At 39.7% G+C, this 18,073-nt stretch overlaps 1 protein-coding gene across 14 annotated transcripts in view; it reads left to right on the forward strand.

Moving 5' to 3' along the window:
- ZMIZ1 (zinc finger MIZ-type containing 1) overlaps nucleotides 1-18,073 on the forward strand; it is a 361,484-nt gene that overhangs the window by 208,842 nt on the left and 134,569 nt on the right. For all 14 annotated transcript variants that reach the window (XM_068139917.1, XM_068139913.1, XM_068139912.1 and 11 more), the window contains one exon: nucleotides 4,436-4,549. In XM_068139917.1, the coding sequence (XP_067996018.1) occupies nucleotides 4,436-4,549 (114 nt within the window). The remainder of the gene's footprint in view (nucleotides 1-4,435; nucleotides 4,550-18,073) is intronic.

Consider the following 18,073-nt stretch of genomic DNA (forward strand, 5'->3'; position numbering starts at 1 on the left):
TACGTTTGCTTTCTATAGCAACAAACTGGAACATATGGAGTCCATGTTTAAATTACTCACTTTCCATACTACTGCTAGCATGTTAGCATTTCTTGATGTGTGTGTGGGATAATCTTAACCCTCTGTAATTGCTGTTAATTTTTACTGATATTCTTCCATTAGTTACTACACTGTTCTGTCTAAGATACATGAGTGTACATCTGGGTTGCAGTCACAGGCTCACAGGATGTGAGGGGTTGGAAGGGACTTCCAAAGATCATCGAACTCTTCTGTATTTAGAGGAGTTAAAGCTGTTGTCCTTGCCATATTTCTATGTAGATAATTGGTTTCTGCTTCTAAAATCATATTGAGTGTCTGGTTAAGGGAAGTGGTTTGTACCCACTTTGTCATGGACATGTAGACCAAAAATACTCAGTTGTGCTTTAATATTATTTTAAAAAATAAGGTCTTTGTTACATATACCTATTTCACTCATAGGGGCCTGAATGCATGTGTGGGATGAAGCTTATTCTTTTGGTTTCATGTAGAGTTTTGCATATTGAGTTCTTTTCATCACTAGCTAATTGAGAGGGAGTAATAATTTGAAGTGGCCATATTTTTAAATCTTTGCAACAACAATTGCCACATATCAGCTGTTGTGTGTAACTTCGCATGTGACTGTTGTTCCTCTCCCTCTGGGTAAGTATAAAGCATTAAGCCATGGACAGTTGCTGTAAAAGCTAATGAACTTGGGTCCTAGTGTACCTGCATCTTCTCTCATGTGTCCAGTCTAATTTATGAAGATAGTCTGCTCTTACATACATAAAATATTTAAGATAGCAGTGGCCATGAGCATCAGGTAAATGCTCCTTTTTTCCTTGGAATCCAGCCCAAATGTCAGCCCAGTCTTCAGAATGGGTCTTTGCTGGTACAAGTCACTTATTGAACATAGTAAAATAGAGAGCAACATCCTTCGCTGTTTTCCCCATCCACCTACACCAGACTGTCAGCTGAAGTGATACATAGAACACAAGATTCCTTCGAAGACCAAAAATACATCACTCTGAGGGACTGTCTCTTCAAACCACCACCTGGTGATCCCTGCAGTAATGATACACTCACTTGCATCAAGTATTTCTGTGATTTGCTCCATTCAGGCTAAGGAAATATTAGGTTTTTGATTGCACTGATTTTGATTACCTTAGGCTGATGATTACACTGTAAATTTTCTTAGGTTTAGAAATAATACAAATTGTCATGTCTCACTAATGGCCTTCTAAAATGCAGATGATACTGAAAGCAATCTGGTAAATAACCCATTTATTCAGTTCATTGGCTTTGTGCGTCTCTGCTTCAGCCTCTATTCATACAAATGCTCTCCACTTGTTAAAAATACCATTGCTTGCAAGCATGGTGGTGTTACATGGACTTCTGTTAGTAGCTTTGAAGATACACCAAAGTATGTCATAGCTGGATCTGGTTCATTTTCACTTTTTTTCTATACCCTCTAGTAATGAGGTGATTTTATGTTATTTTTTCCCTCTTGTTTACATAAAGCATATCACATGTCTTGCTTCTATCAAAATGCTGCCAATAATTAGAGGATGGAAGTATGAATGGGAAATACTTCACAACAAAGCTGATGGATGGATCTGGTATAAGCTTTGTACTTCTGTCTTGAACTGAGAGCAAAGAAAATCTTTATTTCTTGTTTGATGAATATAGTAGATGTAATATTCTTCTGAAGCAAGATTTTTGTTATGAGGATGTGGAAAACATTGGAGCTTTTTGCTGTGAGTGCAGTGTTTAAGCTGTTAGTAAATTAGAAATCACAGCAGGCATTTGGAACGTCGTCTTGTCTAGCTGAGGGAAGGAGCTGCACCTGCCTTCACACTTTGGTTCATGCTTGATCTTCTCTTTGTTTTCCACAAAAATGACCTTGCCCTCTGTAATCTGATAAAGAAGAATTGGAGAGCCTTAAGTTAAAGATGTTAAGAAAGTCAGAAAACTGTAAGAAATATGCCCCAGACAGAACTGCAGGTGACATAGCAAGAAGTTTCCCTGTCAGACCGGCTTTATTCTCATCCCGGAAACTGCTAAAATCCACTCCACAGAGGTGGAAACCACTGGTATTCTGGCAACTTTTCTTACGGTTTGTTTGGGGCTTTTTAGCCTATAATGGAACTAATAGAATTGTTTATCTTGCTCAGGGAGTTTCTAAAAGAGTTTCAGTTGCATAGTTGCATTTAAGAAGTCAGGAATTCAGCATTCTTTCTGTATTGAAGAAGTGGGCTATGATTGTGTGCCTCAGCACTCAGTCCTGATGCAGTGAACTCAATGGAGAGTTATAGAACAAACAAGTCATTGATGTCAGCCGTGCTTTGACACAAGAAAGTAGAAGGAGCCTTTTCTCCTAGAGAGAAGTGTGAATTTAATATATGTTGGATCTTTAGGAAAGGGATACTGCCTTTCAGTGGTGTTGGGGTAAGTAGAAACTGGCACTTTGTGGTGCTAAACTGGAAACCTAGCATGTGGCTAAGGCCCTGCTCTGCATTTGTTTGTTTGTTTGCTGGGGTTTTATTTGGTTAGTTTTTTTTTTTTTTTTTTTTTTGTTTTGTTTTGTTTAGTTAGCCCAAACCTCTAAAAATTGTTCTGAATCAGATATATTGTCTGTTTCTCAAAGGGGAAATTTCAGTGTAAGTGTCAGCAGAAGATGTCTTGTGTAGCTGGCAGAAGGCAACACTGGAGAAAATAAATAGTATCTATCTCTTGTTTAGGGCATTTCATCAACAAATCTCAATTAATTTCACAAAGGTACAGATTACTAAATGACTGTTTCAAGTAGAGAACCTAGCAGCTTTTAGTGAGTTTTTTGTTACATTGTTTCAGTGTGGGAGGTGGTTTTGTTTGTTTGTTTGTTTTTCCCTACTGAGAGATCTGTGACCGGTGTCCTCTCCAGTGCAGTGTGTGTTCAGTATGGTGCAATTTGTTCTCCAGCTTGCACACCTTTCTTGCCTTCTGGAAATGCCTGTCTGCTTTTAAAATTCTGCTATTGTTTCAAAAATCCATGCCCCACGTGTCAGTCATCTCTTGTAAAAGAAGGCCTCTGACCAAGCGTCTTCATTGAATTAGAATCACAGTAACGTGATCCAAAAGCTTACAGACTGGGAACTCCTCCGAACCTGGCACGGGAGGAATCTTTTTTTCTTTCATTTGTGTAGCGTTAATATATGCAGCTTCTCAGACATGAGGAGACAAGGGGAGAAAAAAAATTGCTTAGAAATGAGCAGTCCTGTTTTCCCAAATTATGGAACTGATTCAAAATCACTGATGTTTTGGTTTTTTTTTTTAAATTCTGTATTTGGATATTGTGCCTTCCAGAAGAAATGCTCATCTTATTGCCACGTTTTTCTCAGCTAAAGCTAGTATTTTTAAAAGTACTGGTAATTCCTAAATGCACTCCTTCATTCTTGTTTCTGGAGATTTCATTGAAACATCTAGCATTACCAGAACTGGAAAATTTACTAGCAAAATTATTAATGTAATTTGAATTCCTTCCTTCCTGTGCCTTCCCTTTGCTCCTGCTAAAATGTTGGAATACTTTAGCAATGTAGCGCAGTGAGGGATGACAGTGTGAAAATACTCAGCAAACTTACCTGATACTGTCTCTAAAAGCAGAAGTAGAGTTTGTCCAGTACAAAGGCAGAGATTAATATAACAGTTATAAAATGGCATTGGCCATGCAAATTTCTAAGCAAAACCAGATTTTCCCCTCAAAATTGTGCTAGCTTCATTAGGGGGAAAAAAAGGGATTCTGAGCTTTTTACATGCTTCTGTGCGTGTGAAAACATTTTAATCATGAGTCACTACAGGCAAGAAATAATCCTCTGCTTTTCATCATCCCAAAGTTGATCAGCTGAACTGCTCATGATACATCATGGTGAACAAAACCAAAAAATTCTAGAATTGGTCAGTATAGTAAATGTGCTTTGTGCCCTCACTGGTGTTTTCTGAGACTGTTGTTTGCTTCCTGGCTGGCAGGCAAAGATTAAAATCTTCATTGTTGGAAGGTATGGCTGGGCTGACATGTCCCAGTAATGGGGCATAGGCCCAAGGCAAAGACTTTGAAGATAAGACTGACATTTCCCACAAGTTGGGCTTGGACAATCCATTAGTATTTGCAAGTGGGAGAGGTCATGTTATGGAGGGAAGAATTCAGGGGAACTCTGGCATGTCAGCTACAGCTCACTTCCAATGAACAACTTCATAGCAGAAAATCAGAAAATCTGCATAAGTATTGGGAAGACTAAAGTGGGATTTTCTGCCTTTGCTGTACAATGTAAGGTATTGCTTCTGAATGATACATTGTTCCTAGTTTCCAAACTTGCATAATGTGATGCAGAAAACAGTTAGTTGTGTATGTTATTTACCATGTTGCTTTATCTTTCTTTTTCAGCACTTACAGAACCCTGCAAACTTCCATAATGCAGCAACAGAGCTCCTGGACTGGTGTGGAGACCCCAGAGCCTTCCAGAGACCATTTGAGCAGAGCCTGATGGGTTGTTTGACGGTATGTCTGCTCCTGCTCTAACAGTGGTTCTTATCTTCTGTTTATCCTATGTGCTGCCTGTCAAAGCCAAGGGAACTTGGTTTTCAAAATCTGCATTTTAAGGGGGGGTTCATAATTCTATCTTAAACATATGAAGGTAGATTCCAACAACTGTTCACTTGACTCCATTGCTTTACAGGAAGCAAAATGCAGAAACAAGAAGTTAAATCATAAAAAGGAAAAACATTTACAGTAAGATTTCTTACAAATGCACAGGTTTGGTTACTTGACACACATGCACAATATTTATTTTTGTGGTTTGAAATTGCTAAGCGAGCTGTGTATGTGTGGACTTAATGGCTTTTTCAGGCATTTATTTTCCTTTGCTCATTTTTGGCAGGACTGGGGGAGTACATTTGTTTTATCCTAAATATATTGTACTTTCAGCTAAACAGTGTTTCTGATATGCCTGGTTTTCTTCCTTTGTTACCTGTGTTGACTGCAGGTCTAATCCTGACATAGTGGTTATTGACGTCAGTGCCTTTGTTTCCTCTCCATCTTTCTGAAGACCACCGTAGTTCCTAAAGCAATGTTGTTATAATGCAGTGAAATTTATTTTTTTTAGTGTGTACATGAGAGCATTTTTGTTTTGAAAGTTTTATTTTCCATGCACCCAGCAGCAGGATCCAGCCCAAAATTGTTATGGGGAGTCAAGACTTGAGAATAATTAAATTCTGACTGAAGTGTTTAAAAGCTTCACTGCAATCCAGAGAACAAACTGATAAATAGTCACAGAAGAGAGAAAAATGATTAATGAAGAGACCATCATCGTCTTTGTTGAAGAGGCAGAAGTGCATGGGTTATTTTCATGCACTATGTAGCTGATATATATACAAAACAGACATGAAGACTGAAATTTGGTTGCCAGAAATCTAAATGTTAAGGAATGGCTCCATCTTAATGTGCTCAAGTGTATAGCATCCCTCAGATTTCTATGTCAAAAAGTTAGAATAATTTTTATGTTAAAAGGGTGCCCACAGCATTCTTCTAAGCAGAAGAGGAAAAAAAAGAAAAAAAGTGCAAGTAGAGTCCAAAGATGTTTGTTTGAATAAAAAGTTATACAGGACCTCAATCACAAGAAAGTGTACATAGGACCCAATATGACCATAAATATAAGTTACTTATACTTCTAAAAATCTTTGATAGCCTTTTCAGGTTACTGTTTGGCAAAGGGGATGTTCAGCTCAAGTATAATTAGGCAACCTGTGCATGGTACTTCTGTGTGGACCTCTACTCATTGTTAATTTGACCTACAACTTCCTTACTGTTTCAGCCTTCTCTTCCTACATAAGCAGATTTGCAGCCTTGCCTGAGAGCAGGGTGAAAAACAAGGTCTGATTGTGAAAGCAAGGAAATACTCCTTGACAAATAGTGAGGTAAACCACATAATACCTAGTTATCAGTTTCTTGAAATGAAAGTACTTTCTTTCATAGATTCAAAGAATGGTTGTGGTTGGAAGGTACCTTATAGATCATCTAGTTCCAACCCTCCTGCCATGGCTAGGGACATATTCCACTAGACCGGGTTGCTCAACACCACATCCAACCTGGCTTTGAAAACCTCCAGGGAGGATGCAGAAAGAAAAAAAGTCCTGTTAAGATATGAAGAACTTGTATTGCTTTTCTTCATAGCACTCCCTGAAATCTGAACAGAATGGCATGAAATCTCCCTTTCTCAGGCTTCTTATGGGAGAACACTTGCAAATGCAGCAGCATCTTTATCACCAGTTGTAATCTCATATTTCAAACAACAGAAACACCCAAGAACTTAAGCAGTTGGCTTATTGTGTGTTAGATAAATACACAGGATTTGCAGAATGCATATAAACTGCAATGCATTAATGTTTCTTGTACCTAATTTTAAAATCCTTCTAAGGTAGAAGGTATTCTTTAATTTCTCATTTGTGTATGTCCCTCTTCCTGCTTCCCAGGTTTAACTACATGCTTGTATCCCAGGAGGTTGATGCATGTATCGAATACATGTCAGTACAGTGGGCAAGGTCTCCTTCTTTTCTTTGCTCTTTATACAAATTATTTCTACCTGAGTTTGCTCAAATATAGCTTTTTTTCCAAAGTAATATTTTCTTCCAGGTTTAGCAAAAGCATGTGCTGAAACTTCAGTCCGTTTCCAGGAAAGTAATTCAGAAAGCTGCAAATAAGTGAAAAGCAGCTGAAATACGTGAATATCATGAGTAAATGTAACATTAACTTGCTTAACTGCATGCTCTGTACTATCAGAAACCAATGTTTCTTAATGCCCACAACATTTATCAGTGTTCTTCTTTGTGAGGATTATGCTAAAAGAAAAATGAAAAAAGAATACAAAAACTCTTCAACTACTAAAACAGGATTATTGTTTTGTTACTCTTTAAAATGATCTACAAAAACAGTTCCCTTTAAAATTTCCACAGGTTTTCTTATGCTTTTAAAAGCAGGTAGTATCTATCATCATTACAACATTTGAGCTCTGTGGATTCCTGAAGTTGAGTGCATTTAATCCAAAAATTCTACAAATACCAAACATGCTTGTGTGCTCCTAAGGCTCCTCCGCTGTAGTGTACAGAAGAATATTTTTTTTTCTGTGACATTCTGTTCTGTTAACTAGGGAAAAATTTGTATATTAAACTGTTCTGGAAACCATCAAGGGATACAAAATCATAGTGCATAGCACAGTATATACTAATCCAAATTGAAACATACTAATGCATCATGACTGCAGAAGGGCAAGCTCTCTCAGGAATGAGGAAAATGTTCGTTCAAACACTACAAACTTTAAATGCATCAGATGTCATGACAGAGTGTCAAAACAGATCTATTGTATTATAAATTTCAAATTTAATGGCACCTCTGTTAGAACAGGTAACTATTATAGATAACTATAATATTCTTGCAAAAGCTAACATATTATATTTAATCCTGTTAACAAATGGGAAGGGAAATGCCCAAAATCTTGAACTTTGTCTTTAAATGTAAGAAGATCTTAGAAAGTAGTTCTGTTTATCCTACATAACATCTATATAATGGCACTGTCAATAATACCTGGTTCACTTTATAACACCAGTATGTTTTTATTCCTGTTGCCAGTCTAACAGACCCTGAATGGGTACAGAATGGTCTTAGAAATATTCTGCTTGGGCATCAGCAGATAAGTTTCCAGTTGCACCTGTGGAGTCACTGGTTTTGATAATAATAAATAGACTAGGCTGTTACAGAAGGTTTTCTGTGCTTGAAATGCAATGCCATCCCTTACAAAAATCTTGGTAACTTGAAAATTCATGAGTTAGCTAGACAGCATGTTTTGAACATCAACACATTCCTAGTGTTTATTTTTCCTCAGTGATTTTATTTTCCCTTCTCTTTTAGAATAATAGATATGCACAATACACATAGTGGCTACTAGCAGTAGATTGTTACATATTGGCAGGGTTTGATATTGCTGGAGGTACATTTGCTAGTACAGGCTCCAGTAGCATTGTATGCAGGATCATAGGAGTGGTTTTCTTAGATCTCTCAGGATTTAGTTACAACAGCTGAAATTTTACCAGAGAGGTTTCTAATAAGGCATGTAAACAGGAGCTGTTTAGCTAGTTAAATACTTTATGTTGGTTCTACAGGATCCTTTAAATTTTAGATTGCTCTCTTAGAGGTGAAATAGCTTCCTTTTATGATAAGAACTTCAGCTGATGCTGTTAAGGCCTCTGAATAAAACTGGAACAGTTCTGTTTAGTGCAAACAGTCCAAGAGAAAAAATTCAAGGTACACAGTTAAACCTGTGCCTTGTGCTATAAAAAGAAAATATTTTTTCTTGAACTGAGTCCCAAAAGCTGTGCCTCTTTAGGCAAAAATGTGTGTGACTGCACGTGTATTGCCATTGTGTTTAAACACGTCTGGCTGATACTGATTCCAGAGTTTGCTTTTTTGTGCTCATCCATTACAGAAAATCATAAAAATGAGTGAGTAATATAAGTTTATGAAGAAAACACATTTTAAAGTCACAGAGGGCCAGGCAACCTTTAAACCTGTTTTCTTCCTTGCAGGCTACAGGAAGATTTCTTTACATAGCTCAGATGGAACTTATGCAAACCAATTGTCATCTTTCTCAGAGACAAACTCTCTTCTAACTTGCCAAGGAAAGCTAGGTGTTACATTTCAACAGTAGTTGAAATGTGGAATTGTCTGTAGGGTAGAAATGGAATTACGAATTAAATTATTGATTCTATAAATTATTTAAATTGCAATGGCCAGTGTTCTTTTGTATGCAACATTATTTCTTGTAGACCTTTATGGAGAGCTGATTATAATAATTTCCCCTTTCCGCAGACCACACATAGCTATGTTTCTGTTATGATTGAAATGGTTTCTGATGCTAGTGTTCATAGTTTATAAAGCACTTTGAGATGAGATTGTTACAGTAAGGTGTCTTGATTTTGGCTAAGATAGAGCTAATTTTCTTCCTAGTTGGTTGCATAGTGCTGTGTTTTGGGTTTAGGATGAGAATAATGTTGATAAAACACTCATAGTTTGGTTTTTACTAAGCAATGTTTACACTTAGCCAAAGACTTCTCAGCTTCTCATACTGCCCTACCAGCAAGGAGGCTGGGGGTGCACAAGAAGCAGGGAGGAGATACAGCCAGGACAGCTGACCCAAGCTGCCCAAAGGGATATTCCATACCGTATCATGATGTCATGCTGAACCATGAAAGAGATGGCAGCCTGCTGCTTGGGGCCTGGTTGGTCAATGATCAGTGAGTGGTGAGCATTTGTATTGTTACTTTCCCTTAGTTTTCTGTCCTGTTAAATTGTCTTCATCTCAACCCATGAGTTTTATCTTTTTTCCCAGTTCTCTCCCCCATCCCACTGAATGGGAGTAAATGAACAGCATTGTGGTATTTAGCTGCCTGCTGGGTTAAACTACAACCAAACACTTGATAAATTTGAGAATATAATTATCTAAAAATATACCATATCTGGCATTACCTTACTGTCTTCTGACAGAAACAACTTTGGTCATTATACAGTAATTAAAAACAAACCAAAACAAAACAAAGAAAGAAAAACAGCCTGTAGTTTGGACAAAGTTGCCTCATTCTTTTCTGCCTTGTCTGAAATCCACTCTGGTCTCCTCCCTTATGTCTGCTCTTGTTAGGCAGTTTAATGTGTACTGAGGGCATTGGCTATCTTTTGTGTTGGCACTGCAGCAAAAATGGAAACAACGGGACAGCTGAGAGCAAAATGGACAGATTTACATACTTGTTTTCAGTGAAAGACAGCAAAGGCACTACTTTGTTCTCTTACTGTGCTTCAGTGTTTCAGTCACCAAGTTCATCACTCTTCAGGGCTCTTCAGTGTGTCCAAAACCACAGCTTTGCAACTGTACCTAGAGTTTTAGTCTAAGGAATTAAAATCCAGCACCAAAACGGTTTTGGACAGTAGGAGGAGCTGAGTGTATTTACCTGAACTGGCTCTTGGCCAAAGCCAATGTAACTGAGCTTCCCTAGTGAAAACTGGGTTCTCTGAGTACTGTGCTTAGGACCTGTGTTTCTCTTTCCATCCAAAGGATGTCACTTCCTAACCCAATTTGTCCAGAAAAAGCTATACTTAAATAGTCATTAAAAAATGCCTTTTTGCCCTCACTATCTTCATGTTCTAGATTTCCTCTCCAAATGTTAGGTCTACCTGAGTCATCAGATGCGGGAAACTCACCCATGTGTGTTCAGCAAATGTTTCTTTTCAAAAGAATAACAGCACACAAAGCTGTAGGCCTAGGTCTACTATATCTGAAGATGAAGGATCTCATTTCAGTCTTTTGTAGCTCATACTAGATCTCTGTACAACTGAAGAGAGTTACTAAAATAACAAGCATCTGTGTTAAACTGATGGAAGTATCTCCTGTAAATTCATGTTTTAGTGATACTGATCCATGGCACAATTTTTTGAATTGCATTTCTCTTGGAAAATCCTGGAATTGAGGCAGAGGTTTTTCAGCTCATTTTAAGGGGAGGGGAAAAAAAAAAAAAGAATAATCCAATATGTAATGAAGAATATAATTGATTTTTTAAAAACACATATGTAAGAAAGAGGAAAAACAGTATCTTTGAATAATACCAATTTTGCAAACTATCTGCTGCTACATTGACTTCATCCTGGCTGGATTCATTCTGTGTAATGCAGAAAAATTTGTAATCAAAAATCAATATGTGACACTCAGAAATCAGATTTCAAATCAGGTTAGGATCTGAATGTGACTAATCACAGGTGGATGAGTTGGTTCAGCATATATATATACCCAGAAAATGGTAGAATGTCCATTAAACCCTGGACATGCTGCATTTAGTATCTGAGACCAGAGCAAAAAGTTCACATTGAAGGGATTGTGTTTTCATCATCCTCTCCAGGAGTTTGTTTATCACACAGTTTTATGTGTTTGCAGTGCATCACAGGGCTCCAGGGCTGTGTACGTGCTGTACCATCAGAGTACAGCCAGCAGGCACAGAACACTCTGCCTCAGAGCAGTTCATAATGCTACCAAATAACTCAGTATTACTGGCTGTCACATGACCTCATGGCGACCTTTTTTAACTTAATTTCATTAGTCAAGACATGGACTATTTTACAACTTCAAAACATTTATTTGAGATCTGTTGCTGTCAAAATGCTTTTGGAATGCTTTCATCACTTTGTTCATATGATGTCTGTATATTTAATCCGTATCATTGCTCAAAGGCTGCCAGGACTCAGGTGGCAGTAGTACTGCAGTGACCCACTGATCAGCTGGCTTAATTAAAGCACAGTCCCTGGATCATCCCCTTGGAGGAAAAATTCCAGATAGAGAGAACTGAGTATAGTGGTCTTCTGTGTTTATGGTTGTTAGAGACATGCAGAGGAGATGAAGAGGATGTGAAGGAGGAGGTAGCCATATTCTGTATGGCTTGCTTCACTGTTGCAGTAAGGGTCAAGAAAAGTAGTAGATGGCAGGGATACTGATTTGTTTTGTTTTGAAAATACGTTCCTTATCCACCTAATGGGGTGGGAAATACATTTTAAGGAGATCCTAGTTTGAACACGAGGGCTCTCTGGAGTATCTTATATTTGCAAAACCTACTTAAGGTCTGTTGTCTAGAATCAAAGGCGAGAAACTAGTTAATGATATATGACTTTGCTCACCTGCTTTGTCTGTGTCGTTGAGGCAAACATTCTGCTGCTGGAGTGTAGGAGTCTCAATAGGTTAGGACTTCAGATCACAAAGATTTTTTCCTTCCCTTACCCCCCTGTTTTGGTTTAGTTTTTGGTTTGGTTTTTTGTTTGTTTGGCTGGGGGGTGGAGGGGGTTGTGTTGGATTTTTGGGGTTTTGGGGGGGTTTTGTTCTGTTTGAGGCAGATTACTATTCATGTTTCAAAATTCCTCAATTTGCTTCCTGTTTATCTGATCATTGTGTGTTACTGAGGGGGGAAAAATTACCATCTACATTGCAGAATTCTAATTACAAAATTTCTGCTGTAGTCTTCAAACTGCATTCAGATAATTTCAAGTACGCACAAGTGGCTGAACATAGAGCTGTCTGAACTGGCAATCAGCTGGCATTTTTAGTTTTGAGCAGCCAGCAAATTGAATTGGTAAAATTCATTCTAATTGCAGCAGGGGGGGTGCTCTTGACTGCTGCTAGTTAAGAGATTCGTTGAAAGTGCAGCATAATGGGAACCAAGTTTTGTAATATGCAGTCATATAACTCTCTTGATTAACAGGCCTGTTAGGTTAAGAGGTGCATTGTTCCAGTGCTTTGTGGCATGATGGCAAGAAGGGTGCAAAGTGGAGCTTGCCATAGTGTAGTTCCTTAGACCTGCAAAAGCAAAAAGTAGGGGAAAAAAACCAAGAGGGAAAAGAACAGCTAACAACAAAAACCCTGCAGTTAAATTCAGCAAAGTGAAAAGAGGTTGGTAGTAAAATTTATTTGTTTTTCATGTTATTTAAAGCTCATTCTCATCATTTTCCCCTCACTGTCAGTGGCTCTGAGAATTCAGGCATCTTGAGCTGTACAATGCTGTCACAGGCAGTAAATGCAATGTCTCTGTTAAAAATGCAGCATTAGTCAAAGATTTAAAAGATTTGGTGTGATACATTACAATAGTATTTGTTTGTGAATAAGGTTAAGTGTTCCTTTAAAGCCACAATTTGAAATAGTTGTAAGCACCATATCTAAGCTAAAATAAAATAGGTGTAATAAGCATATGTAGGAAACAGGCTAGTATTTATAAGGTCTAACTTGTCTCAGCTGTTACTGTAAAGCAACATAGAGGAATACTTTGTGTTGGACCTTGGGCTGACCAAGCTTCTCTCTTAACCATGGCAAAGGATGATGATCTCAATTTATGATTGTGGCATCCCTAGCAACTGTGTGGGTTTTTTTTTTTTTTTTGTTAGCATCACTTTTCAACAGAGTTATGACGTGTATTTTTAGGTCAGCTAAGACACATGTGTACAGTATTGCAGAGTGAAGTCATGCTTGAACACATGGTGTCGCCTGCATATTATTGGCTGTATTTTGGCCAGTGTATTGAATTGGCAACTTGAATTGGCAACTAGAGAAAGCCTGAGTATGATTGCAAGTGTTACCATATCCATGTAACCATAACATTGAATGGATAACTGAAACTGCATTTTGTCAGTCCCATCTGTTACCTGAGTAAGTCTGAAACCACAGAAGGTTTCAGACTTCAGAGAGTTCCTGGGACAGAGTTCAGATTGAGCTGTGTGGCTCCAGTCACCAGCAAGTGTCTAGAATTGCTGAGGTTCAGCTTGTGGTGAATTTAGGGCAGCATGGAGTCCACAAGTTGGGATGTCATACAGATATTGTCTGGTCTACTGTAAGTCCTCTTTCCCCCAAATGCCAAGGCCATAGTGGTAGCCTGTCTCAATGCTTGATGAATTTTAATACTTAGAACTTTTCCCAGGATGTGTCCTTAGTCACTTGAGCAGAGGAATTCTGCTGTGTGTTCCTAATTGTCTATTTGGGCATTCAGTTTTTCTTTCCTATCTATAGTATTTCACATGTGTCTTTGGCCTTTTGGAACATTTTACCCATCTATAAAGAGTATTTTAACCTTTATCCTGTCCTAAGTGTTTGCAAACACTTCTGCCTGTTACCATCCAGAAGTTTTCTATTTACTCTGTTTCTTTGCCCAAGTCATGACTGAATAAATAGGAATTACCTGTATCCAGGACAGATTATAATTTGGCAGAGGACTATTAATTAATAATCTCAGTAAAATTTATACTACTGTCATCTAGACTATATTCCTCTGTTATGATAGCATCATAAAGGACAATGCCAAAAGGCATATTAGAGTTGAGATATGTTAGGTCCATTGTCTTCCATACACGTACAAGTCCAGGTAAGTCATCCAAGAAGAAAACTGCAGTATGTTGACAGATTCCTGATAATGTTCTTTCTGTATGACTCATCTAATGTTTATTTAGTAATCTGTTTTTTGACATGTCTGGGTACATGTAATTTCTGAGATTCACTTTTTTGCCATCTTAAAACCAGTGGTTTCATGTGTCTCTGTCTTGAATGAGCTCCTAGAGATAATCATACACAGTTACAAGGTTTGCCTGGACTAGTTCCTTTGAGGTACTCTAAGGTAAATTTCTACAGGGGCTGCTGACCTGAATGTGTTAAACTTACCAAATGTTTTGTAGTTACTTCTTTGTGCTTGCTGGATCGTATTCCTATGATGCATTCATCATCTTGTTTCTGAGAAATCTCCATGTTTCTTTAAAAGTCCAGGAAGTTCCTTGCATACAGGTTCACTGGAAGAAAGCCTTCCAAGTACTGAGTGATATCTGACTTCCATTGTAGGCAGCCTGAAATAGGGTCTTTGGAGGATATATGACCTGTTGAACTTTGATTTTGAAATAGAAGTAAGTCCTTAGCTGTCACAGCTGAAAGAAAAGCTTTGAAATACAGTTAATGCAAAAATTTACAAGCCTATTAAGAAACTGGAAATAAAATGTGAACTTCCATACACATGCTGACCAAGGGTATCGCTGAAGAATGGTGTACAAACGCCAAGGGCTGGGGGAGAAGAGCCCAGACAGAGAAAGCCTTCTTGATCACACTTCAACCAGTTTGTTTCACAGAGTCTTTGTGCATTTAATGGAGTGCACAGAAGTAAAATTTGGAAGATTACTTATGACAAAAATGGAAATTGTATTAATAATATCTATTTTCTATTAAGTAGCTGAGGGGTTTGTTGCTTTTTGAGAGGAAGAAGGCAAGTTTGTGCAATTTGTCAGTGAAAGCACATTCTTCCAAATTTAGATTATTATTTATTTTTTAATGAAAATTAATTTGTAGTTTTATTAAAACCTTGAGCAGTATGTAGGACTTTGACTGCCTTTTCTAGATTTGTAAGTTCAAATTCTGCTTTCCTATGCTTAGTCTTCTGCTTGCAGTGCTTGCTGGCTAAGATATAGCTTCACCCACTTTGAGGTTAGCTTTAGCAGGATGATGCTATGGCCATCAAGGTGCAGTCAGTGTTGGGGCTGCACACCCTGTTACCTGGAGGCTTCTGCTTTTGACCACAAGAGAGATAGCAGTGCAAGGAAATTAAGAAAATAAAACTAATGTAAAATGATAGTCACAGGTTATGCCTCAGCCTGTTGATAGAATCTGAATGGACCAGACTTTGCAATCCATTCAGTAAAGATATTGCAATCATAGATTTGCTTTCATAGGCTTCATATTTTATAATTCTCTGTATTTCTTGAGTTACCTTGTAGAATGTTTCCTGTAGTTAGGAAGATGCCAGTGGAAGATGCCAGTGATTTGGCCTCTGACCAGGGAGGTCTCAGTATTTGTAGCTTAGTCTTTTAAAATTAACAAAGCACATAAGTAGACAATTTCTTAAGTTGCCATGTGCTCACTGGTAAGCAGGTGTATCTGCCTGCCTTCTTGTGCAGTTTCAAAATACTTCTTTTACTGTTTTTTTTCAAAACAGATAGTGGGAAGACTCATTTATTTTACAGAGCTGATTAGCACTCTGAAATGCTTTCTTCTGTGATGATGCCTAACGGACTTTCATTAGTATTACACATTAATGAGATGATACCCTCAGGAGCCTTCAACAAGATGTGGTGGGTTTTTTTTAACAGGAGTCTACTGCCTACTGATCTGATCCCTTCTCTAAGCCACCTGTCAGTGGCTTGAACTATGGTAATGCTGGAAGTAGGAAGGGAGCAGTTAGATTTCCAAGTGTATGTCTTCTGTACCTCTTATCAGACCACTTCACTTTATTGCTAACTCAGCATGGAATATGAGATATTTTGTTGTTATGATGTTGTTCTTTTGCTTGTGCTTTTCCTGTTACCTAATTTTTGCAAGTTTTGACCTAGAATCTTAGCCAGGATATTAGAATAAACCTTTATTAGAATAAACCTTTATTAGAATAAACCAAACCAGGTTGGAAGAGACCTTCAAGATCATCGTGTCCAACCCATCAACCAATCCAACCCACCCAAACAGCTAACCCATGGCACCAAGCACCCCATCAAGTCTCCTTCTGAACACTTTCAATGACGGCGACTCCACCACCTCCCCGGGCAGCCCATTCCATAGCGCAATCACTCTTTCTGTATAGAACTTCTTCCTAACATCCAACCTGAACCTCCCCTGGCGCAGCCTGAGACTGTGTCCTCTTGTTCTGGTACTGGGTGCCTGGGAGAAGAGACCATCATCCGCCTGTCTACAACCTCCCTTCAGGTAGTTGTAGAGAGTGATAAGGTCACCCCTGAGTCTCCTCTTCTCCAGGCTGAGCAACCCCAGCTCCCTCAGCCATAGGGCTTGTGTTCCAAACCCCTCACCAACTTTGTTGCTCTTCTCTGGACTCGTTCCAGCAAGTCAACCTCCTTCCTAAACTGAGGGGCCCAGAACTGGACACAGTATTCGAGGTGCGGCCTAACCAGTGCAGTATACAGGGGCAGAATGACCTCCCTGCTCCTGCTGGCCACACTGTTCTTGATGCAGGCCAGGATGCCATTGGCCCTCTTGGCTGCCTGGGCACAGTGCAGGCTCATGTTCAGCCTACCATCAACCAGCACCCCCAGGTCCCTCTCTGCCTGGCTGCTCTCCAGCCACTCTGACCCCAGCCTGTAGCACTGCATGGGGTTGTTGTGGCCAATGTGCAGAACCCGGCACTTGGATGTGTGGATTCTGCCCATCTGTCCAGCCTGTCGAGGTCCCTCTGCAGAGCCTCTCTACCCTCCAGCAGATCAACTCTTGCCCCCAGCTTGGTGTCGTCAGCAAATTTACTGATGATGGACTCAATGCCCTCATCCAGATCATCAATAAAGATGTTAAAGAGCACAGGGCCCAGCACTGATCCTTGGGGCACACCACTAGTGACTGGCTGCCAGCTGGATGTGGCACCATTCACCACCACTCTCTGGGCTCGGCCCTCCAGCCAGTTCCTAACCCATCGCAGTGTGCTCCCATCCAAGCCATGGGCTGACAGTTTGGCCAGCAGTTTGCTATGGGGGACGGTGTCAAAGGCCTTGCTGAGGTCCAGGTAGACTACATCAACAGGCCTCCCCACATCCACCAGGCGGGTCACCTGATCATAGAAGGAGATCAGGTTGGTCAGGCAGGAACCTGCCCTTCCTAAATCCATGCTGGCTAGGCCTGATCCCTTGGCCATCCTGTAAGTGTTGTGTTATTGCACTCAGGATGACCTGTTCCATGATCTTGCCTGGCACTGAGGTCAGGCTGACAGGCCTGTAATTCCCTGGCTCATCCAACCGGCCCTTCTTGTGGAAGGGCACCACGTTGGCCAGCTTCCAGTCCTCTGGGACCTCGCCAGTGAGCCAGCACTGCTGGAAAATTATGGGGAGTGGCTTGGCCAGCTCATCTGCCAGCTCTCTCAGCACCCTAGGATGAATCCCATCTGGTCCCATGGACTTGTGGGGATCCAAGCTGCTAAGGAGAGTTCCAACCACCTCCTCATGGAACATAGGGAAACTGTGCAGCTCCCTGGCTCCTTCTGCCAGCTCTGCAGGCCAGCTGTCAGGAAGACGTTCTGCCCTTCTAGTAAAAATTGAGGCAAAGAAGGTGTTAAGTATCTCTGCCTTTTCCTCATCCTTTGTTACAATGTTCCCCTCCGTATCCACCAAGGAGTGGAGGTTGTCCTTCCCCTTCTTCTTACTATTAATGTATTTATAGAAGGATTTTTTGTTGTCCATCACAGTAGAGGCCAGTTTAAGCTCCAAGTGTGCTTTTGCCTCCCTAATTCTCTTCCTACAAGACCTAGCAACATCCTTAAACATTCTGTGGGTTGCCTTCCCTCTCTTCCAAAGGTGATACACCCTCTTTTTTTCCCTCAGTTCCATTAAAAGTTCATGAACCATCCAGGCTGGCCGTCTGCCCCGGCGGCTCATCTTCCGGCACATTGGCACAGCCTGTCCCTGAGCCTTCAACAATTCTTCATTGAAGTA

This window comes from Melanerpes formicivorus, unplaced genomic scaffold (assembly GCF_026170545.1).
Source record: "Melanerpes formicivorus ecotype bairdi unplaced genomic scaffold, bMelFor1.0.p_v2 SCAF_6, whole genome shotgun sequence".
Lineage (NCBI taxonomy): Eukaryota > Metazoa > Chordata > Aves > Piciformes > Picidae > Melanerpes > Melanerpes formicivorus.